Source organism: Emiliania huxleyi (assembly GCF_000372725.1).
Source record: "Emiliania huxleyi CCMP1516 unplaced genomic scaffold EMIHUscaffold_39, whole genome shotgun sequence".
NCBI lineage: Eukaryota > Haptophyta > Isochrysidales > Noelaerhabdaceae > Emiliania > Emiliania huxleyi.
Genome location: NW_005199045.1, coordinates 350,248 through 371,943, shown reverse-complemented (window position 1 = coordinate 371,943; position 21,696 = coordinate 350,248). Strand labels below are relative to the sequence as shown.

The 21,696-nt window shown below is 63.2% G+C and overlaps 7 protein-coding genes across 7 annotated transcripts; 3 read left to right on the top strand and 4 right to left on the bottom strand.

Moving 5' to 3' along the window:
- Positions 1-752: 752 nt before the first annotated feature.
- EMIHUDRAFT_451228 (hypothetical protein) lies at positions 753-3,846 on the top strand (the record flags this gene model as incomplete). The annotated part of the gene is made up of 8 exons (XM_005771201.1): positions 753-1,242; positions 1,304-1,590; positions 1,629-1,997; positions 2,107-2,230; positions 2,549-2,693; positions 2,791-2,831; positions 3,253-3,549; positions 3,617-3,846. The coding sequence occupies 8 exons, from the start codon at positions 753-755 to the stop codon at positions 3,793-3,795; spliced, it is 1,932 nt and encodes a 643-aa protein (XP_005771258.1). The 3' UTR covers positions 3,796-3,846.
- A 159-nt stretch (positions 3,847-4,005) lies between these two features.
- EMIHUDRAFT_209428 (hypothetical protein) lies at positions 4,006-4,825 on the bottom strand (the record flags this gene model as incomplete). Its single annotated transcript, XM_005771200.1, has 3 exons — positions 4,006-4,117; positions 4,158-4,603; positions 4,820-4,825. 3 exons carry the CDS (start codon positions 4,823-4,825, stop codon positions 4,006-4,008), a joined length of 564 nt encoding a protein of 187 aa, XP_005771257.1.
- Positions 4,826-5,066: 241 nt separating this feature from the next.
- Positions 5,067-5,962, top strand: EMIHUDRAFT_451227 (hypothetical protein; the record flags this gene model as incomplete). Its single annotated transcript, XM_005771199.1, has 1 exon — positions 5,067-5,962. The coding sequence occupies one exon, from the start codon at positions 5,067-5,069 to the stop codon at positions 5,787-5,789; it is 723 nt and encodes a 240-aa protein (XP_005771256.1). The 3' UTR covers positions 5,790-5,962.
- A 593-nt stretch (positions 5,963-6,555) lies between these two features.
- On the bottom strand, positions 6,556-6,927 carry EMIHUDRAFT_209426 (hypothetical protein; the record flags this gene model as incomplete). The annotated part of the gene is made up of 1 exon (XM_005771198.1): positions 6,556-6,927. The coding sequence occupies one exon, from the start codon at positions 6,925-6,927 to the stop codon at positions 6,556-6,558; it is 372 nt and encodes a 123-aa protein (XP_005771255.1).
- A 4,882-nt stretch (positions 6,928-11,809) lies between these two features.
- EMIHUDRAFT_209422 (hypothetical protein) lies at positions 11,810-12,649 on the bottom strand (the record flags this gene model as incomplete). Its single annotated transcript, XM_005771197.1, has 3 exons — positions 11,810-12,106; positions 12,274-12,513; positions 12,644-12,649. The coding sequence occupies 3 exons, from the start codon at positions 12,647-12,649 to the stop codon at positions 11,810-11,812; spliced, it is 543 nt and encodes a 180-aa protein (XP_005771254.1).
- Positions 12,650-13,327: 678 nt separating this feature from the next.
- On the top strand, positions 13,328-16,696 carry EMIHUDRAFT_436167 (EpsinR). The gene is made up of 6 exons (XM_005771196.1): positions 13,328-13,509; positions 13,671-13,773; positions 13,852-14,017; positions 14,241-14,861; positions 15,000-15,212; positions 16,360-16,696. Exons 1-6 carry the CDS (start codon positions 13,365-13,367, stop codon positions 16,414-16,416), a joined length of 1,305 nt encoding a protein of 434 aa, XP_005771253.1. The 5' UTR covers positions 13,328-13,364; the 3' UTR covers positions 16,417-16,696.
- A 2,995-nt stretch (positions 16,697-19,691) lies between these two features.
- EMIHUDRAFT_209419 (hypothetical protein) lies at positions 19,692-21,270 on the bottom strand (the record flags this gene model as incomplete). Its single annotated transcript, XM_005771195.1, has 3 exons — positions 19,692-20,828; positions 20,904-21,013; positions 21,234-21,270. 3 exons carry the CDS (start codon positions 21,268-21,270, stop codon positions 19,692-19,694), a joined length of 1,284 nt encoding a protein of 427 aa, XP_005771252.1.
- Between the last annotated feature and the right edge of the window lie 426 nt (positions 21,271-21,696).

The window sequence follows — 21,696 nt, the reverse complement described above, 5'->3', positions numbered from 1 at the left end:
CAGCTTGATGCAATTGACAGTTGGTTCGACAATCACATTACGAACTTTTACCTCACCTTGCAGCGTGTCTTTCTAGTCACCGATGTGGGAGGTAGAGGCAAGTTTCCTGAACAGGCAACTTACGCTGCGCAGTTCGCAACGCCGCTTTTCCATGCCTGGGTCGTGAGTCTCACTTGGCAAAGAAAAACCTACAGCAACCGCCGAATTGTTGAGTCTGTGTTGAATCGCCGAATTGTGCGAAATTTGCTTTTGCCTGTTCCCGTGGATAGTGGATAGTGTCGTGAGAGAGAGTTGGGTGTAATAATTCATCTTTTGTGGAGTGATTTCTGCGCACCAGGGTCGTTTCTGAAAATCACCCACACGGGGATGGCCCACGGTCCAGAAGACAGAACATGGACAAACATGTCTCATGTGAAGGTGTGTGAAGCTGAAGGTAAGGCACACACAAGCAATCGGGGTGGTGGCAGGTGGGGTGATGTGGCGCGCAAGACTTACTTCTTACGTCAGAGCCATGTGCTGCAAGAGATCTCTCTCTCTCTCTCTCTCTCTGTGCTGCTACGGTCTATGCCTATGGGCTATGGGCGGCGACACAGTTTCTACGAATTGGATTTTGCGACCATGATCGCAGGGCTCCGCGAGGAAATACCCCCCCCCCCCCCACCCACCCACCCACCCGCTATAGGCGTCATTTGTCTTCAAATCTTCGAGTTGTTTGTCAGTGTGCGCGCGAGCGAGCGGGGATACACTTTGGAATGCGATCCGAACGAAAATCTCACTCACCTCTGCACCGTCTGAGGCTGGCCAGCCTGAGGCGCGTCAGCGTGCCGCTGCTGCCGCACGGGCTCTTGCTGGTCTGTGGCCTGCTTGCGGCCGGCGCAGCGCTTGGCTCGCTGCTGTGGCAGCCTGCGCCGGTGCCCACGCGCTCAACAGACTTCGCGCACTTGTCCGCACCTCGGCAATCCGGCCCTCCATCTTGGGACCAGCTGGAAGGGGATGCGAGCGGCCCTGCCGACGCGGAGCGGGATCCTCTCGCAGACGCGAGTGATGACGGCGGCGACAGCGACGGAGGCTGGCTTGAGGCGGTTGGCCCGCATCCCGTCAACATGAGCAACGTCGTGGTCGGGCTGATGACATGCGACCGCTTCCTGCCGACGCGCGGCGCCGCCCTCCGCGACACGTGGCTCTCCCGCGCCCGTCGCGTCCTCTACTTCTCCGACGACGCCTTTGCTTCCGACGGCGGCCGTGGCCACTTCCTACAGGGCTCGCTCCTCCCATTCTCGGACACTCGCGAGACGTCTGCTAGGCGGACCTCGGCGCGAGCCTCCTGCCTTCGGAGCGCCGCTGGTGAGGCACGCCTTCGCGCCGACGCGGCCGGGCGAAACTGTGCCCGAACGCATCTATTCCGGAGGCAACTGGCGCGCTGTCCCCATCCTACGCTCTGTGGCGGAGGCATTCTTCACGGCCGACGCGGCGGCGCGGCTAGCCGCACAAGGCGAGCCGGCGGCGGAGTGGGCGTTCCTCGCGGACGACGACTCGTTCGTGATCACGTCGCAGTTGACGGCAACGCCTTCTCGGTACCTCGCGTGGAGGGTGCGCTGTCTGGCACCCGCGCGAGGCTCTGTGAATAGGCCACGCTTTCCCGGTACGACCCCTCCAAGCCGCACTACCTCGGCTACGCCTTCCTCGCGGCGCCTCACCTCGAGGGCGTTATCAAGGGGAAGCGGCAGCCAAAGTTCGCCAACGGCGGCGCGGGGCTCGCGCTGTCTCGCGCAGGCATGGCGCAGGTGCTGCCGCATTTGGCCGCATGCGAGCACGCCTACAAGTGGAACTGGCCAGGCGACGTGCGCACCGCGCAGTGCTTGCTCGATGCAGGCGTCCAGCTCACGTGGGTTCGGTCCTTTCACTCGGAGAGCCCGCCGACCATCCTGGAAAAGGCCAAGCCGCCCCCCGGGTCGGTCGCGGTTGGGCTTACTTTGCCACCCGTCTCCTTTCACCACGTGGACCCGGGCGAGACAGAGCCGAGAATGTGCCGAGAGGTGGCGATCCTTTCACCCAGATTCGACCCGCTCGTCCTTCCCCAAAGCACCGCTTTCCCGGTTTGCCCAGGCCCTTGCCCCACACTCCAGCGTTGTGGAGCCCGTTTTACCCACTTCGCCGCCGGCTGCAGAGTGGCTGTCGCGCCTCGAGGCGATGAGCGTCGTGCGGCACGGTGGCATGTACTACGATTTCGGTACCACCTAGGACAGCCGTGCGCCGCACCTCGGCCCGATATCTTTGCGCTACCCCTCGGCCGTATCTGTCGATAGGCCATCTCGTCCTCCAGCCGTGTGCAGGGCGCGTAGAGAACAACCGCGGCGCCGCCCCCCCTCGTCTCGTCGGCATTTCGGCTTCATCTCGGTTTCATCTCGGCTACACTTCAGATACAGGCACAGCTTCTCTCGTCCTCGGCTATTCCGTTTCCCTCTCCTCCTCCTCGCCCTCGGGCAACGACCGATTCTGAGAGAGGCCGGGCGTGAACGGCATCGTCACACGTTTCGGCTGTGACTAGGCGACGACCGGTTCGGAGAGCGGCTGGAGACCGTGTCCGTGGAGGGCGACGCGGCGAGCGGCATCGCTTTTGTGCAGCGCTATGCGGGGGGCGATTGTCGCGAGGTGTCGTTTGCCGCGTCGCTGCTGCGTCGCGCTGTTTCTCGGTGCCATCTCGGCGGCATCTCGGATGTAGGTGGTTGGCCGCATCGTTGCCGCATCGCGTTGGCACTAGGCGTCATCTCAGCTGTATCTCGGTGATAGGTCGCCGGCCGCGTCGACGCTGGGTCGCGCGATCCTGCGCGGTTTGGCGAGCTATACGGCGGGCGCACGGCGACGGTGCGGTTGCGGTGCGGCAGTTGTGGCGGTGGCGGCGGCGGTGGCGGCGGTGTTGCTTCTTCCCCATCGCCTCTCACTCTCTGCTCTTCTGCGCTGGAGCGCGGCGGTTGCTCGTTGGCCCTCGAGGTCAGCTTTGCGAGATGCAAGAGAGATGTGATGTGCCGAGATGTCGAGATGTTCGATCCAAGCGTTCGTCCCCGAGGAACACAAGTCTGGCTCGAGACGTTCACGCATCACTGTGCGCCCGCCGCACTCGCCCGTCAGGTTGCCATCGCACCCGCGTTGTGCCCTCGCCGCCAGCGGCTCCGCCGCATCGGCCTCAAGCAGGCGTCCGGAGCGGTTGTTCGCGGCATTAAGTTGTGAAGGCCGGAGCTGTGCTGTGAATAGGCCTCGACGTCGGCACTGGGGCGGGGAAGGCGGACGTCGTCGTGGACGGCGTCGCGACGTTCGCGTGGTCGCCACGCTGTACGGACGCCGCCACCGGCACGTCTCTCACATGTGCGGGGGTCATTCTGGCCGGAGGACAGACGGTTCGCAATTTGACCCTGTTCGTGCGCGTCTTGGCGGGCACGGCGGCGGTGGCGCTGACCGACGTTGCGCCTCCGCTTGGCGTGAGGTTGCGAGTGTTGCGGCGGCGCGATTCACCAGTACTTCTCACCGGCGACGCTGCGCCGCGCGGGCCCGGCGCGCTTTCGCTCCTCTGGCGCCGAGCCGTGAAGGGTTTCTGTTCTGAGCACGGCCTGTGAAACAGGCGCGCTCTCGCTCCCCGCCATCGAGCCCCGGCCGCTAGCCATCGTGTTGGAGCACGATTGCGGCGGCGGCGGCGGCAAGAGTTCACCCCAGGCGAAGGAGCGCTCGGGCGCGGCGTTGGCGACGTTGCGCGCGCATGGACACCCGCCGATCCGGCTGAAGTGGCAGGTAGAGTGTTGAAGACGAGTAGTCAGTATATCTAGACTCTAGCCGTACGCGCCGGGAGAGTCTACATAAGTTTTGACAAAAATGGAGTGGCCGGGTAGAGGCGGTGGAGGTCGGGCCCGCGCCGGCGCGGCGATCGCGATCGACTCTATTGCACTCTTGTAAACTGTAGGTGTATGGACTAAGCACATCGCCATCGGGCGAGACTACGTAGTGACTACGGCTCTACTCCGCCAGGAGGAGACCAATCTCTCGCGCTTTTGTGCCATAGCGTCCTATCCCTCCCAGCCACTGGCGGCGCAGCCAAGCCCCCGCAGTACCCAGTACCGCCCACTGCCTCGCCGTCCGACTCTCAGGTCCGACTCCACCCACCAGACCTCAAATCGGGATGGCCAACTTTGGCTTCTTCGGCGGCGGCGCCTTGGCCCTGCCTCGGCTCGTCGTCCACCGCCGCCGTGCTGCCGCCGCCGAGAGTCGTCTGTTTCATTGCCTTGCCGCCAGCCTTGGCCCTGCCGGCGGACGCCGACTTGGCGCCGGCCGACGTGGAGCCAGCAGCAGCCTTTTTGCCAGACCACTCTGCGACATACTGCTTAACGTCGAACTTGCGCTTGCAGCCGTTGTAGTTCATGTATCGGATCTTACCGAAGACGGCGCGCTCCGCCCATCCCATGTCGTGCACGCCCATGACGGACCAGCCGACGCCGACGTAGCCGTTCGGATCGCGCCCGTCGATCGAGTACTTGTCGTTGAGGTAGAGGCCAATGCGCAGCGCCTTGCATGACAGCCCCTCCTCCGTCTCGGCCGGGACCCGCCGTGCGGGGGCCTTCGAATACACATAATGATGCAACGAAATGCAATCATTCGCAAATGCAACGAATGCAAATATTGTGCAATCACGAAATGCAACGAATGCAAATATTGCATAATGCAACGAAATGCAGTCACGCGCAAAATGCAGATAATGCAACGAAATGCAAATGCAGGTGATGCATGCGAATGCAAAAAAATGAAAAAAATGCAATGCATGGGCAAAAACCACACGCATTTTGGGCAAGAACCACACTTATGCCTACGCGCCCAACCCCCACAAACACCCATGCAAGATGCACCATGGATGGCTACAATGCGCGCCAGTGCACACCTTCGTATAGTCGAGTATAGTAGCGGCATCGCCGAAAAAGATACGCGGATGTGCATGGTCTTACGCCTTCTCCTTAAAATCCCTGTTGGTGGGCCGAAAAAAGATTGAGGGACGGCACTAAGCGAAAAAGAAACCCGAGCTTTCGATGCTGTTGACGTCATTGCTTCACTCGTCCACAGCCTTCACCTTGGCGCGGGCGCCGGTGCTCGACGGTCACCCGCTGGCGCCCGCCACACGCGCGCGCCATCACGCCGTGGTCGCTCGCGAAATCGCGTTCGTCGCGCAGTCAGAGGCACGGTGCGAGCCCTTTGCGGCGACACGCGCTCGGCCGCTTGGCGACTGGTTTGCTCAGGAGGACGCGCTGCGAATCCTCATGTCCCAGGCCGAGTCCTGCCGTCGGCTGGACGAGGACGCGCCGCCGGGCAGCGAGACGCAGCGGTGGGAGGTGGTCACGCCGATCGAATTCCCAGGCATGGTTGCTCGCAGCGTCACCCCGATGGACATCCGCGTCGACGCTGCGGCGGACCGCCCAACGCTGAGCATCTCGTCCGGCGCGTCCGAGACTCAATGCTCCGGCGGGCCGGGATGGGCGCAAGCGCTCCTCTCACGCATCGGCGAGATCGCGACCACAGTTTCGAGCAACACCGTCGACGTGCAGGAGGACGAGGGCGGCGGGCTGACGGTGGTGTCCCGCGTCAAGCTGACCGTCAAGCTGTCCATCCCGACACTGCTGCTGCCGCCGTTTGTGCCTGCCGGCCCCTTTGAGCGGTCGGGCAGCGAGTCGCTGCAAAAGCTGCTCGACCGAGACATGGGGACCGTGCTCGGGCGCTTCCGCGAGGGGTACCTGACTTGGGCGACCGGCGACTGACCAGAAGGCCGCCCTGTAGAGGCCTTGCGGGGGTAAGAGAGAGGTGCACACGCTGATGTAGTCGGGCCCTTCTCGGACGTGACGGACTCCGCGAGCCCCGACACCGGGTGGCGGGACCAGCGCCGCCCGTGTCGCACACACACACACACACACACAAAAAGTAATATATCTTTACTTCCAAAACCCGGACGTGCCTCCACCGGCACGCCGCTTCCGACAGGGTGATGGAAGGTTCGACGCACCCCCGGACTGGGAAGAGAGGTCCCAGGAGCACGCTCCTGGGCACTCCGCCCCGCCCCCACTTGCCCTGACTGCACAGGATAGCGTGCCCCGACAAACGGCGACACATAGCGGGGGACACTGCGCCGGGGGGTATGCCTAACTTTGGTGCTTTGTGTGGGTCGCGTTCCCTTGGTAGCTGTGTGGTTGAAGCCCTCGTGCCGCTGGCTTGCCCCTTCCAGCGGCTGGCCCCTCGAGACTGTCGGTGCTTGTCCCCCTCCTCCCGCCAAGTGTCGCACACACACAAAAAAGCGACGCTTGAGACAGTGTTTACGTTAATAGCCAGACGATCCATCATCGCTGAGCGACTGCGGATTCTCCACCGACAGTCGAACAAGAACCCGTGTGATATGATCCAGCAGACACTGCGGGGAGCCGGTCTAGCCGTGAGAGTGTGGCGCCTGGCGCGCGGGTGGCGCGGGTCGCAGCTCCACCTCAAGCTGTCGCAACCACGCAAGTCGCAAGGTCTATCTACAACGCCGGTCGTTCAGGGGCCGATCACCAGCAGCACTGGCACCGGCAGTGACTCGCCGTCGTGCGTGTCGGTGATTCGCCTCATCCGCTGCTTCTTGTCCTTTGAGCCCTTTGGTCTGCCGCCCCCAGGCTTCCGCTTGACCTTGTCCTTGGATCCCTTTGGCCGGCCGCCATTTTTGCGAACGCTCGGCGACCCATTCTCCACCCCGCTCGCCGCCGCGGCTGTGCTCGCACTGGAGCTGGTAGCACTGGTGCAGTCCGCCTGCGGTGCGCCCGACGAGCATGCTGGTGTCGGCTTCGCCGCTGGCGCCGCAAGCGAAGCCAGCTCGACTTTCGCGGTCGAAGGGTGGGCCTCGCACTCGTCCGAGCGCGTCTTGAGGTTCATAGTGACCGTTCGTATGTACCCGTGCCCTCTGGGACCTGCACCTGGACCTGTGTCGACAACGCCGAGTCCGATGTCGTCGGCGGCCGATCGGTGATAGTATTCCGTCGAAACGCGAAGGAAAATTGCACGGTACTACGTTTTGAGCTTTTCTCTTGCAGATTACTACACACCACACAATCCAGAGAGAGATTTTCTCCCAGTAAGCTAAAAGTACGTACACAATCCACCTTGCAGATTACTACACACACAATCCACCTTGCAGATTACTACACACCACACAATCCACCTTGCAGATCACTACACAGACACAATCCACCTTGCAGATTACTACGTACGCACCACACAATCAATCAATCCACCTTGCAGATTACTACGCACCACACAATCCACCTTGCAGATTACTACACACCACACATCCACCCCGCAGATTCCTCACCTGCAAATCCGAGCTAGCAGTTACTGGTTGAAGCTGAAACTTGATTCGGGCGTCATCCTACTCGCTGGCCAATTCGGATTGTCATTGTCTGCTGTGCTCTTCTGTCTGGCCGGATTGCCTGCACGCGATGGCTGACGATCGCGCGGTGGCCTTCTGCGAGGGGGACCTCCTCGTCGTGGACGACGACAATCATCCGACCCACCATCGATCGTTGTGGCCACAGGAGTGGCGCGCGTTTGCCGACGCTCAGGCAAAAGCCAAGGTAAAGATTGCAGCTCCTCCGGACTCGGCGCTGGAGTCGGTTGCGACGGCAAAGGAGTGCAAGCTCGACGCCGGCGCTGCGACTACGACCGCTGTCGTCATCACCATGCCTTCAGTAACAACTGGCTCTGACCGTTCCGACGGGACCACGAGGGCATGGTAGACGAGTCTACCGCAGTCTATCTACAGACGGGCTGACGCATGAGCGACTTGGTGAGGTTAGCAGCTTGGTGCGCGTGGGGAGGTCCCTGAAGGCTCAGGAGTGTGTGGTGTGTAGTAATCTGCAAGGTGGATTGTGTGGTGTGTAGTAATCTGCAAAGAGAATTGTGTGGTGTGTAGTAATCTGCAAGACAATTTGACCCGCGCGTAGTAATCTGCAAGACCAAGAGAAAAGCTCAAAACGTAGTAAACTGCAATTTTTCCAAACGCGAAACCTGCCTGCTGAGCCGCATTCTTCGCGTAGCCTGCGATATCGCTGAAGGACTTCACCCAGTCACTGCTCATCTTTACACGCGCTGACAGCGTGCGGCGCCGCGAAGAGCACACTAGCAAAAGGTGCAGGCCGAAAAAAAATTGCGGCCAGAAATAGGAATAGAAACACTCCGGCAATAACTTGATTCGTATAGATGCGCGTCTCCCCTCCCCCTATGTGCCGCCACCCCCCCTCCAATCCGTAATTCCGTAAGAAAGCGCCGTAATCGAACCCTCCGGTGTGTGTGTGTGTTCCCCTGTGTCCCTGATCGTCCTTTACAAGATCCTGCTCGCGCAGGTGGGGACCCTGTCCTTCTCCCACCCCTCGTTTGGCGTGCCCGTTTTATTTATTTATTTATGTGTGTGTGTGACGGCGCCGTGCGAAGAGCAAAAAACCAGGAAGAAAAAATCGCCTGTCGCGATCGGGCGTGCGGCTACCAACTGCACTCCAAGTGCTCCACGATGCGAACAGGTGGCAGCCGGGCTCGAGCTGCTCCAGCACCAACACCTCCCGTCGGGGACGGCGCCGCTCCCTCAACATCACACGCCTCACAGACGGCCGCCAGGTGCGGGCTGGCTTGCGAGAATTCCGCCCCGCTTGCTCTTCCCGTTGCTCAGGGCGGTGTGGAGTCGGCGCAGGTCCTGCCAGCGCGGGTGCTCGAGATGAACGCCTCATACTACTACCAGCAGACCCACCTCTCGCCGCTCGCGCCAACGGACGGTGCGGGCGTCCCGTCCCTTCCGCCGACCGGGCTGCTCACCTTGCCGGAGGAGCCTGCTCAAGAGCTTATGTGAGGCCAGCTGGCGGCAGACGGCAAGCTTAGTCACTTTCGGTAGACCGACAGTGGACGAACTTAGAGAGCGACAGCGATGACCGCTGTGCTAGGCTGTGAAGAGTTAGACCCACAGAGCTAGACCCACAGTGGACCAACTTAGAGAGCGATAGGGACTTAGGGTGTTAGGGAGGGAGGACAGCTCCCGCCCTATCAAGACAAGCAAGCAAGCAAGTGCTCAAGACAAGCAAGCAAGCAAGAAATGAACCGCTAGAGACATACATACATCCACTACTGATCTCACAGTGAAAGCGCGCTCTACATCGCACAGCTTCTCTGGCAGCCTGACTGACAGCACGCCTCTGACAGCAGAGTCTGACACATGGAAGCAAGATCCGGGGGGGGGAATTCGCCGTCCGATCGATGGCCGACCCGGTCCACCATCCAGGCGTACAGCGCGCGGGAGCTGTCCCGCCCGAGACACAATCGCTATGTCGGGCTTCCTCCAGCAATGTGCAGAGAGCCAAGAACGTTCACCCAGTGACTTTCGCCTTGCGACCCGCTCCGTGGTGGTGCGCCTCAAGGGCGGGCTGGGAAATCAAATCCTTGCGCTTCTCTCCGCGCAGGTGGGCAAGTTCATAGGAGCCTCCGAATGCAATAACGAGAAGCACGCATAACAGAAGCACGCATAGCGAGAAGTACGCATCGCACTAGATCGGTGCGTCGATGTTCTCTCAGGTCCTCGCGTGCCTCACCTCACGAGCGTTCTACATTGAGGAGAAGCCGGAAGGCGACGCCCTACTCACGGCTGCATTTCAGCTGCGATGGGAGGGGCGTCGGGGGTACAAGACGCTGCCCCTCAGAGGCAACGCAAGTGGCACGCTCTCGCGGATCGACTTGCGTGGCATGGGCAATGCGCGAGCGCATTCGCGCCTCGCGTGCGAAGCGGATGTGAGCAGCCAGAACCGATTGCTACTCATATCAGACAACTACTTCCTCAAGGTTTTGCGCCCCAGACATAACCCTTCGACCAGCTGACACCAACTTCATCACCAGGTTGCCCCTGCCCTACCACCGAAGGCTCTCATGGTCAACCAGTGGCATCGGCCCGAGATGGAATCTGCTTGCCCCAATCCAACCCGCTGCTTTGAGGAGCTCTTCTCCTTCTTTATGCGCCCGCAGCCGACGGTGAGCGCTCGCGCCGCCACGAATACCCCCGCACTCATTATCTCATCCTCCCTTCTTCCCGCCTGCTGGAATCTTGGCTCTCTGTGCCGCAGGTCCTGCAAGCGCTGCACAACGCGCTGCCCTCTGGCCACTGTCGCGTAGGGATGCATGTGAGGTCTGCTGCGACGATCGCGACGCGCGGTCCGCTCACCGGCATTAGTCGAATGCTCGAGTGTGCCCAAGAGCTGCTGCGCGGGCCTTCCGAGTTGAAGCTGCTCGAGGAGCGTCCTCCCTCCTTTGTCTGGCTAGCTTCCGGATCAACCGACGTTCACCAGAAAGTCGCCTCTGGTGACAAGGAGAGAGGGGGAGAGAGGGGGGGAGAGAGCGCGAGTCTGCACCGATTTGCCTCGCTTTGTCCTCGTCGCAAGGCTCCGCGCCTCGGGGGCGAAGGTCCACTTTTTGGGTTCCGGCCACAGCCGTGCGAACGAGAGTGACTTGGCCGGCTGGGGGCAGCCCATCTTCGCGTACAGCAGCACCGCGATGCAGACGGCAGCGGTCGATCTCCTGGCGCTGTCGCGGTGCGACCTCATCTTGGGCACGCGACACAGCACCTTTTCCTACGTGGCGCAGGCTATCCTGTCTCGTCGGCAGGCGCGAGGGCGTGCTCGCTTCCCCGACCCCCCCCCCCCCCCTAGCGAGTGCGTTCTCACGCGCTCTGTGGTGCCATCCACCTCCAGGCGCGGATTCGAGATGAGGAGGACCCTGATGGCAATGCGGGGCCAGTCTGCAAGCTCTACTCGTTCACGCAGCCGGTCTTCCACGCCTGGACGCGCTATCGTCGCATACGCGAGCACGCGTCATGTAGAGGTCAGCTCCGCAGCCACAACCGCAGCCTGTACGATGCGATTTTCCAGGCTGAGCACTCGCTGCCGCTCATGTCACAGTAAACGAATCCCCTCTGTCAAATCCTAATGATTGTGCTGCTGTGTGCGTCCGAAAAAGCAGATACGAGTATGTCTCTAGCGCTTGGCTGAGTGTCTTGTCTTGTGGTTCTGTGTGTCGCTCCTGTGTGACCGTCACCGCCCGTCTTGCGTCCACCCACCCATACGCCATACCGCGCTGGTGTCCCAGTCGTGGTCGGTCTCGGACTCAGGTTGGACTGTGTTTGTTTCGCGTTCCTATATCAATCAGACGAGATCAGAGCGGTTTAGAGCTCTTAGCCGTCTGTCTCCCATTTTGCCCTCGGCCCGCCGCCTGCAATTCCCTATTTCTCGGCGACGCGAGTCCGGCACCAACTTGATTCGTAGATGCGCGTCTCACGGCCGGACCGCGGGACGGGGAGGGAGGGGGGTGGATCCGTAAATCCGTACCTTAAGGTAAGTCCGTAAATCGTGTAACAAAAAACCACGAGAGACTCTCCCGCCGCACCCAGCTACAAGGCAGGCAGAGACACAGCACTCGCGACACGCTGAGAAGCCGGAGGCTGGCCTCTCCAATGCTCGCGCAACGCTGTATCTGAGTGTCTGTGCACGCGCAGCAGCTCTCTCCGGGGTCCGCGCGGGCGGCGCACACAGTGGGAGGGCGACGACCGTGCGACTGTAACGCTACGTATATCTCTTAACAATCACTATATTCGCGCTTGCGCTGCGCCTCTGCGAGTGCGACTATCAACCTCTCTCGCGTGCGCATATAATCCCCTCCATCTTGTCGTACAGCCTTGACCTCTCCGCCTCTGCGGCATCAGCGCGCCTCGCCTCTGCCTCCATCGAAATCTTCAGCGCGTCGACGGCTCGCGCAGCTCAGCCTGCATCTTGACCCGCATCTCGCCGATACGCCACTCGAAATCAGCTCGAGCTGCGTGTGTTACCTCGTCGGCCATCCGCTCGGCCGCTTTGATGTCGCGTTTAGCAGCCTGCTGCGCTGTCCTCAGGTTGTCGCGGTCGGAACGCCTAAGATCTTGTGCCGCAGCAAGCTCAGCCCGCGCCGACGCGAGCGCCTTCTTCACAGCGCTCGCAGAGCGCTGCTCAGAAGCGAGCTCCTTGGTCTGTGACCGCAACTTCTCTTCCAACTCCTGCCGGAGCAGCACCTCAGCACTCGCACTCTACTCGCGGCTGCATGGATGTCCGAGCCCTTTAGTGTGGTTTGCGCGTCTGTGCTGACGAGAGTGCGGGAGATGCTGCCGTTGTGCTGACCAGAGATTACGCCAGCGGTAGCAGTGCTGCTTGGGCACACAACAACATTGCTCGTGGCCGAGCTGGCATAAACCGCCGCACCAGCCTCTGCGGCTGCAGCGGTGCTTCGGATCGCGTCGAGCATTGCGCCTGTATCGTGCTTGAGCATGGCCTCGAGCGTACTGAGGTCGGCTATCCCTTCGTTGAGCAGGCGCTCCAGCACAATGCTGCGCCGGTGCCTTGTGTCGACGTGTCCAAGGGAACGGACGTCGCCGAAGGCCTTTATAGTCACGCCGCAAAAGTACGTCTAACGGCTCCTGCTAGCTGGGGCACGCTCCCACGCGGCTGGGGGCCGCTCTCCAGGGCTCGATTACGGCGCTTTTCTTACGGAATTACGGATTGGAGGGGGGGTGGCGGCACATAGGGGGAGGGGAGACGCGCATCTATACGAATCAAGTTATTACCGGAGTAAAGAAAGAAAGAAAACACACAACCCAAGGGAGGGATGGGAGAACGGCACGCCGCCACCACACAGGGATTTTAAGGAGAGGAGTGTGGTGCGCTAGCCGTCGCCCACCCTGGGGAGTCTGCCTCTTCGTATCTCTTTTCGCAGTCTCTCGCCGCTTCTCGCTGCAACCTTCATGCCACCTCGCGGCCGTCCCACTCTCGTCGGTCTCTCCCTTGTCACTTCCTCCTCTGTCGCGTCGTTCTCTTCTGCCTCGTCCTGCGACGCCGCCGCCTGCCGATCCCTTGTTCTCGCGGCTTCTTTCGCCTTGCGCAACTCCGTCCTCCTCGCGGCGTATCCTGGCCCCTCGAGTCTATCAAGCTCCCCTCGCGCAAGGACCACATTTCTGACTCCCACTCCGATCATTTGCCTACACGTCATGTTGTTGCTCAGGTCCACTCTCTCTTCGAACACTTGTGCCTCTACGGATGATGCCGGCGCTGGGGTCCCCTTCGGATGCATCGTGACATCTGACAACTGAATTTCCACTGGTTCGTCCTTGAGTCATCTTCCCCGTCCTCCTCCCGCTCGGCCCTTCGCTCGGGTACGTACGGTGTGTTTCTATTCCCTATTTCTGGCCGCAATTTTTTTTCGGCCTGCACCTTTTGCTAGTGTGCTCTTCGCGGCGCCGCACGCTGTCAGCGCGTGTAAAGATGAGCAGTGACTGGGTGAAGTCCTTCAGCGATATCGCAGGCTACGCGAAGAATGCGGCTCAGCAGGCGTCCACGATGATGGCCGGCTCGGAGCTGGAGCGCAAGCTCGCCGAGGCGACGAGCAACGAGCCGTGGGGAGCGTCGAGTGCGCCTTGAGAGAAGCGGCGCTGCCCTGCACGCGCCGCGCGCGACGCCAGCCGCCACCGTCCTCCCTCCGCCCGGCCGGGCCTCTTCTCCACGGCAGCCCGGCGCGACACCCCTGCCGTGGCTCTCTGAGCGTGTGTGTCTGCGCTCCGGTCTGCGCAGGCACGATGCTGCAGGAGATCTCCCGCGCCACCTTTGCGTACGACGACTTCAAGACAGTGATGCTCTTCGTCTGGAGGAGTGCGCAGAACCAGGGCGCGCTGTGGTGCGCCGCCTTCCCCTGCCATCGGCCCCGACATTGGAGCTGCACCACCGACCGTCAGTGGAGCCCGCTTGCGCCTAGGCGCGTCACCTACAAGACGCTAAACATGCTCGACTACATCCTACGCCACGGCTCGGAGCGCGTGATCGAGGACGCCAAGGATCACCTGCGCGAGATCAAAAAGCTCCAAAAGTTCGAGTACGTTGACCCCGACGGAAAGGACCAGGGTGTCAACGTGCGCGAAAAGGCGAAACGCTGCACCGCTGTTGCCTCTCGCCAACGCCCCTCCTCGCTTTCGCCTCTCTCGTTCTGCGCCTCCCTCGCGGGACTGCTGCGCCGCTGCTGCCCTCGCCGGCGCCTCTCTCCTCACTGCCGCATCTCTTCTCGCCCGCGCCTCATCACTCTTCCACCCACGCGACCGCCGCCCTCGCCGCCGCCGCCCTCATTTGCCTCGCCCGCCGCCCCAAAAGGCGCGCCAGCTCGTCGAGATGCTCACCTCAGAGGAGGCGCTCAACGCGGAGCGCGACAAGGCGCGGGCGACGCGCAACAAGTACGGCGGTGTGTCGGCGGCCGAGATGAGTGGCGGCGGCGGTGGCGGTGGCGGCGGCGGCGGCGGCGGCGGCGGTGGCGGCGGCCGGAACAACGACAAGGGGCGCAAGGGCTTCTCGGACGAGGACTTCAAGTACGCCGCCGACCGCGATCGGCGCTCCTCGGGCTCGGACCCGGTGATGGGTCTCACCAGCTTGGTGGGCGGCTTGGTGTCGTCCGCGACCGAGTACGCGTCTGCGGCCAGCAAGCAGCTGCAGTCGATGCAGACGCTCTTCCCGTCGAACGAGCTAGACCGCAAGCTGACCGACTGCCTCTCCAACGACCAGCAGATGCCGTCCTCGTCGCTGCTCTACGAGCTGGGCCGCGCGACGCACCGCGAGGACGACTACCGCATCATCTTGTCGGCCATCTGGCAGAACGTGCTCCGTTCCAACCAGCGGCCGCGTGTGATGCTCAAGACGCTGCTGCTCCTCGAGTCGACGCTGCTGCACGGGCCCGACCGCGCGCTCGAAGAGACGATCGACATGAAGACCGACATCAAGGCGCCCTCGCCCTCCGAGATACAGCCGGGATGTAGCCGAGGTGTAGCCGAGGTTTTGAAGACAGGCCTCTCCTCTCCTCCTCTCCCTCGCTGCTCCCCTGTGCCGCCCGCACCGCTGCTGCCCGTGCTGCCGCCGCAGGTGCTCCAGTCCTTCTCAAGCACCGACTTCAACGAGGCAGGCAAGGTGCAGGCCAAGGCGAACGACATCATCGAGCTGCTCGACAACAGCTCCAACCTGCAGAAGAAGCGGCGCGAGTCGGCCGACTCGGTCGCGGGCAAGTTTGTCGGCATCTCGTCCTCCGACAAGCCTGCCAAGCGAGACGAGGCTCCCAAGCGGGAGGAGTGGGCGCCGGACGACGGCTTCGGCGCCGCCTTCGACGCGCTCAAGTCGAACGACCCCGCGCCGGCGCCCTCCAACGTCAACCTCTTCGACGTCGACGCGCCCGCGCCCGCGCCCGTGCCCGCGCCAGCGGGCGCGCCGACGGCTGCGAGCGGCCTCTCGGCCAACATTGGCTCGATCAAGGTCAACATCAACCGCGAGGGGCGGGAGCGGCCACGCCACGCCGCCGGCGGCGGCGGCATCAGCCTCGGCAAGCTCCCCACGCCCGCCGCGGCCGCCGCGGCCGCCGCCGCAGGCGGCGGCGCCGGCGGCGGCGACCTATTTGGCCTCATGGACGGGCCGCCGGCGGGTGCCCCGCCCGCCGCTCCGCCGCCCGGCGCGCTGGGCGGAGGCGACCTCTTCGGCCTGGACGGGCCGGCGCCCGCCGGGCTCGCCGCGCCCCCTGCCGCCGGCGGCGACAGCTTTGGGGCGGACTTTGGCGACTTCGACTCTGCGGCGGCGACCCAGCCTGCGGCGCCGCCAAAGTCGGCCGCAGAGGCGATGCTGGAGAATGCGATGCTCGGCCTGGCGACGGGGGAGGCGCCTCCCTCCGCCAACGGCAGCGGCGCGGCCGCGGCCGCGAGCGCGCCGTCGCCGCCCGCCGCGATGGGGAAGGGGAGCGGGCTCGGCCTCGCCTCCATCCCCACCATGGCGCCGGCAGTGCGGCCGCCGATTGGGGGCGGCGTGCCGATGGGCGCGGGGCCGATGCCGCCGATGGGCGGCGGGATGAATGGCGGCATGGGCGGCGGGATGCGCCCGATGGGCGGCATGGGTGCGCCACCCCTCGCCCCTCGCTGCTCTCTCCTCTCGCACTCCTCACCCCGTGCTGGCTCCGATCAGGCGGCATGCAGCCGATGGGAGGGATGGGCGGCGGAGGGATGCAGCCGGGCGCCCCGATGGGCGGCATGGGCGGCATGGGTGGCATGCGCCCGATGGGTGGCATGGCGCCCATGGGAGGGATGGGCGGCGGGATGGGCCAGCCCATGGGAGGAATGGGCAGCGTGCCCATGGGGGGCGGCATGGGCGGTGGCGAGCCGCCCTCCCTGCAGCGGAGCACCGTCTGGAGCCTCCCCTCAACCTCCTTGGAGCCTCTCCCATAGGCATGTCGATGGCGGCGCCGGAGCCGCCGGCTGCCGCGCCGGCGCCCGACCCGTTCGCCAACCTTATGGGCAAGTGAGGAGGAGCGGAGCGTCGTGCCTTTCTAGACGGCTCGCGCGCTCCAGAGCGTCTAACGTAGTCGTGTGCGCTGTGACGGTTGTGTCCTGTGACTCCTCCGCTGTGTGGGCGCAGGTGTGTCCGGGGTCAGCGCGAACGCTGCCCGGCCCCTCGCGCCTGCGCCACTCGCTCTCCGGGGTCTCTCATCTCGCGTCCCGTCCAGTCTCCCCTTTCGGCGCGCGGCGCTGTGTGACACTGTGTGATCGCGGGCTCGCAGAGAGCTTTTTACGTGTATTGGAACACAGAGGTCAGAGCTCAGGAGGCGGAACTCGTTTTCCTCAAAACCGTTTTGTGGATTGTGCCAGGCGGCACACGAAAGCCTCACACGCAGGTTGCAGCAGCATCGTGCAGGCCCGAGAGGTGCAGCTGCAGGTGTGGCGTGGCGCACCCAGACAGACGCAGTTTGTGACTCGAGCGCAGTGATGCACAGTGATCAGTGTGTACACTGAGACTCAGTTGCGCACCGGCTGCGAGCGCGCCGCACACGCCTCTTGGGCTTGGCAGGACAGGGGCGTGCGCGTTTCTTGGCGACCTGACCCAAGGCGCGCGAGCACACTAACGTCGATGGATGGGTCCATGGGATGCGTACATGCATGGTACCAGCAGCGGGCTAGCCGCGCCGTACAACGAGGCCTCTGCACTCCACCACCACCTCCTCCTCGCTCCTCCTCACTCCTCCTCCTCCTCGACGCGCAGCCGCAGCAGCGCGCTCGGAGCCAGCTTGAGCTCCTCCAGCGTCTCGCCACTCTCGTAGAGAGGCCCGTCCACGGCGTGGCCGGCCGGCGCGACCGGCTCCCACGCGCGGAAGGGCGCGAGCTCCTCGAGGGAGCGCAGCCACGCAAAGACCGCCCACATCGGCGAGTCGGCGCGGAAGCGACGCGTCATGCGTGTTCCGTTCGGCAGCACGACACAGATGGTCGCCACGCCCGGCGTGCCCGGCTGCGGCTCCGGCTCCAGCGCCTCGCGCTCCCTCGCGCGCCTCTCCGCCGCCGCCGCTGCAGCCTCCTCGCGTCGCCGCCTCTCCCCCTCCTCGGCGCGCGCAGCCTGGCGCGCTGCCGCCGCCGCCGCCAGTTCCGCCGCCTCGCGCTCCTGGTCCTGCCGCAGGCTCTCCTCGTACTGCGCGTCCATCTCCCGCCGCTCAGCCTCACGCGCCTGCCTCTCGCGATGCGCCGCAACCTCGCCTTTCCGCTCGTGCTGAGCCCTGTGCATCTCCGCGGCGGCAAACGGCACAATGCGGCCGCAGATCTCGCACTGCTCGCCCTCGCTGCTGCCGCCGCCACCGGCACCCTGCGCGCGCCCGAGTGCGATGCCATCTCCGGAACTCGAGGCGCCGCCGCCCCTGCCTCTGCCCCTCCCCCTCCCTCCGCCTCCTCCTCCTCCTCCTCCACCACCTCCGAGAGTAACGCCGGCACCCCCAAAGGGCTGCAACTGCGGCGCCGCAGGCTCATCGGACGGGTGCGAGTACTCTGCGGTGTGCTGGTGCTCGTGCTGAAAAGGGCAGGCGCTCCCCAGCTCGCAGACTTTGCGCTTCCGCCCGCGGCCGCCACCGCCGCCGCCGCTCCCGCGCCCGCGGCCGGCGCCGCCACGGCCGGCGCCGCCGCGGGCGGGGGGCGGATCAGGAACGCCCCCGCCCGGCCCGTCCAGGTCGATGACACCATCGACCGCGTTGAGCGGGTTGGCGCAGCAGCCTGCGTTGGGAGCGCACCACGCGAAGAAGTCGCATCGCTCGTCTCGCTTGCGCGGGCAGGCGAAGAACTGGCGCCCCTTGTTGGGCCCCTCCTTCTTCACCGTCTGCCGCTCCGCCGGCGCGCCGTGCCCCGTGCACATGGGCGCCCGCTCTCCGCTCATGCCGCCGCAGCTGCACTCGGGGCCACACTTTGCATTCTTCTGGCGGCAGGGGCACCGGCCGGTGGCGCAGCAAAGACCGTCGCTATTGGGCTTGCAGCCGCAGCCCTCGCGCGGCGCGCGGACCGTCTGTGTGCGTGCGCCCGAGCCGCCGCCGGCCCGCGTCGCCATCGCCGGGTGGGGTGGTGTAGCGACCACCCTGGTACTCGCGGCGGCAGGTAAAATTCTTTTTTTAGTGCTAGCACGCGCCTGTGTCAGCACCTGTGTCGAGCCTGTCTGCTGTGAGAGAGAGTTGTTTTCATTGTTTTTCTCACGAAGGCTCCAAGTAACATACCATAGCGAATCCCTCGCTCAGACTCGGAGTAATGGAGAAGTCTGTCCGCGCCTAAGGATTCTGCCTTTCCTATTCTGCTCTACTAAACAAGGATTCTTGCTATTGTACCTCTCACCAGATTCCCCTTCCCAGGTTCCTCTTCTGCTCAGATATTCTGATTCTCTTCCCAGACTCTCCCATCTTGGCCCCGCTTTCAGCACTTGGATGGAGCACTTGTTGGAGTGCAGTCAATAACCGCACATCCAGGGCCAGGGAGCTAAGAAGCGCACCCAGCGGGCCGGATGGTTGGCATCAGGTTGCGGGCAAGAGAGCCCTAGCCCCGGGGGTGCGCGTTCGCACGGCGGGCTGCGTCGCTGCGTGAGGCGGAACGTGCCGCAGGGGGCGTTGGTCAAGAGCGCCTTGTGCTCCACTCGTTCGCCGACGCGACGCGTCATCACACTCCGCGGCACGCAACGTACGTGGTTGAGTTGGATGAGTTCACTGCCAGCTCAGCCATTGTATCTTGCAATCTTCGTCGCTCCGATGGGACGTGTGTGGCAGACCCTATTGTCAGGAGCGGATTCACACCGGGATCGTGTCCCTGGGAACCTAGGCAACCATTGGTGGCGACGAGTAGACTGCGCACCTCCTACGACTGCAAAGAGCCCGAAACCAGCCAGGTGCTGAATGTCCCACCACAAAGCGAGGAGCGTTGCTGGCGTGGTGTGATGACTGATGTGTCATCGCACACGACGTGTCAACTTTACGGTAGGATTACCGTTACTATGAACGTACTGACGACGAGAAAAACAGAAAAAGAGCGGCAAGGGCCGACTACAGTCTACACACTCTGTAGGCGCGCACCTCCACACCTGGACCTGCCTGCTGACGAACGGCGTTCTAGCTCTGAGAGGTGTCTGTTGATTTATCGCTTACTCTCAGGGTGAATTCTAAACTATTCTAAATAAAAGCTGGGAGAGTGCTTTCACGATTACGTGTAGAGAGAGACGACACTCCACACACAACAAGCCCTCACCGTAGATACCTCTCCGAGTAGCCCGTGCCGCGTAGACTGGGCGTTATGGACGGCGAACTCGAGCGCAATATTCGCATGAGGCTGGGCACTTTAAATGCATGAACTTTTCATACACGTTGCCGCTGGTGCAGTATCCGGCCGCTGCCCAGCTGACGCACATTGAGTTGTGGTCCACGCACGCGCCGCGGTGTGACTTGGAATGCCGCGCACGCAGCTCTGCTCCCGCTGTCCTGCTCGCCTCTGTGGGGCGAGCGCAGTGCTGCCCGTTCGAATCCGAAACAAAGAGCGGCGCCCGCGATCTCGGAACGCGCTCGACTGCGGCGGTCGAGTTCAAAACAAGCTCCGGCGCATTCCGCGTGAGGCCCCACCGTGCATGGACGGTCATCTGACCCAGCATGTGGTGAAAGCATGGGAGCGGCACGCTGGCCGAGACGCCGCCCAGGGCGCAACGGGAGCACTTCTGGCCGGGCCTGCTCGGGTCCTCGCCTCGAAACTGGTAGAGGACGCCGGGCGCGCCGTGGCGCAGCAAGTTGAAGAAGTTGGAGCGGTGTGAGCAGCCGCAAGCGAGCACCATCAGCGGCACGCCGTGCGCAGGGAGCCACATCGCGTTCATCATCGAGGTCCCTTGCATCCCAACGTAGAGGTCGTGTCGCGATGTGAGTGCAATCTGCTCACGCAGAGGCAATCGCGCAAAGTCTACCACGGTCACCTCCAGCCCTGGCCTCCGGCGCGCCGCCGCAATGAGCGCAGCCAAGTTGACAATCCGTCGCTTCACCCCTGAAGCACCACGCCTCGCGACCATCAACAGCCGTATGTTGCGGTCGGTGGGTACTTGCGGCAGCCCGATCCCCACTCCGAGTCGCGCACGGACCCAGCGCAAGTACTCGCCCAGCAGCCCACGACGTCGCTGCCAGTCCTGCTCGGTACGGCTCGGCAGGTAATAGTCCAGGCTCGGCGAGCCGCCGACGGCGACGGTCTCGTAGCATTGGGGCCGGCGCATAGAATGCTGGTGCAGCCAGGCGGGCGTGCGGAGAGGCTCCCGGGGATTCGACATAGCGGCCCACACAGCAGTCCAAGGGCCGACCGATGCCCGCAGAGGGGAATCGCTGACGCAGCAGGCGCCGCGCTGCTTTGTGTCTTCTCTGAGCGTGTTGAGAAGGACAATCGTTGGCCGCAGGGCCTCATCAGCCGTCGGGTCGAGCAGCCCCTGTTCATGCAACAGCCCCCATGAATACATAAAAGAGTCCGCCATCACGTGCCAATGGTTTCCATACCGCGAGACCGCGGTGAGTAGGAGGCGCTTCTGCCGACCGTGTCGCTGGCACTGTGCCACGAGGCGTCCAAATGCCTCTGGCTGCAATGGGCCTACCTCGACGCTCACCACGCCGTCCGACATGAAGCCAGGAGCCCAGAACGCGGGCCAAAGTACATTGGTGGCCCGGCTTTGGTTGGCGGCTGGTCGAGAAGCGGGGCTGTGGTTGGCCGTGCTGAGCAAATCCGTCGCATTGAGTATGAGCTCCCCGCGGAACACCACCGCCGGAGATGCAACGCAGCTAGATCTCGGCCGAATGCCGAGGGAGCACACCATCCGATGGGCCTTTCAAGATGTTGCCGTCAAACATGGGCACGAGGGGCTGCAAGAGATATAGAAGAGGCAGACGCCCCAAGGGTGGGCGGCATAACCATTACTTTTCTCTTAAAATTGCGCTTCGGCGGTTCGTGCTGTTCTGCACCTTCCTAACTAACTAAGTAACTAACTAACTGACTTCGTGGTGCGCTCACCTCCGAGAAACCCTTCGGGTCGCTCCTCATCGCAAACCCTGTCAGCAGAGTCCTCCTACCTACGGGAATGTATGTACGTAAGAGCTACATACACTGAAAATGTTTTACCTCGAGGTAGGATCAAGGCACAGAGCTCACACAAACTCCTTAAAATGAAACCCTTCACGCACCCCACAGCAAATCGGTTTTTGCCCTTAAATAGTGCGATTTCTCACCGATGCCAAGCGAAAAATGGGCCACCAAAAATCGCACTATTCTCGACGCGC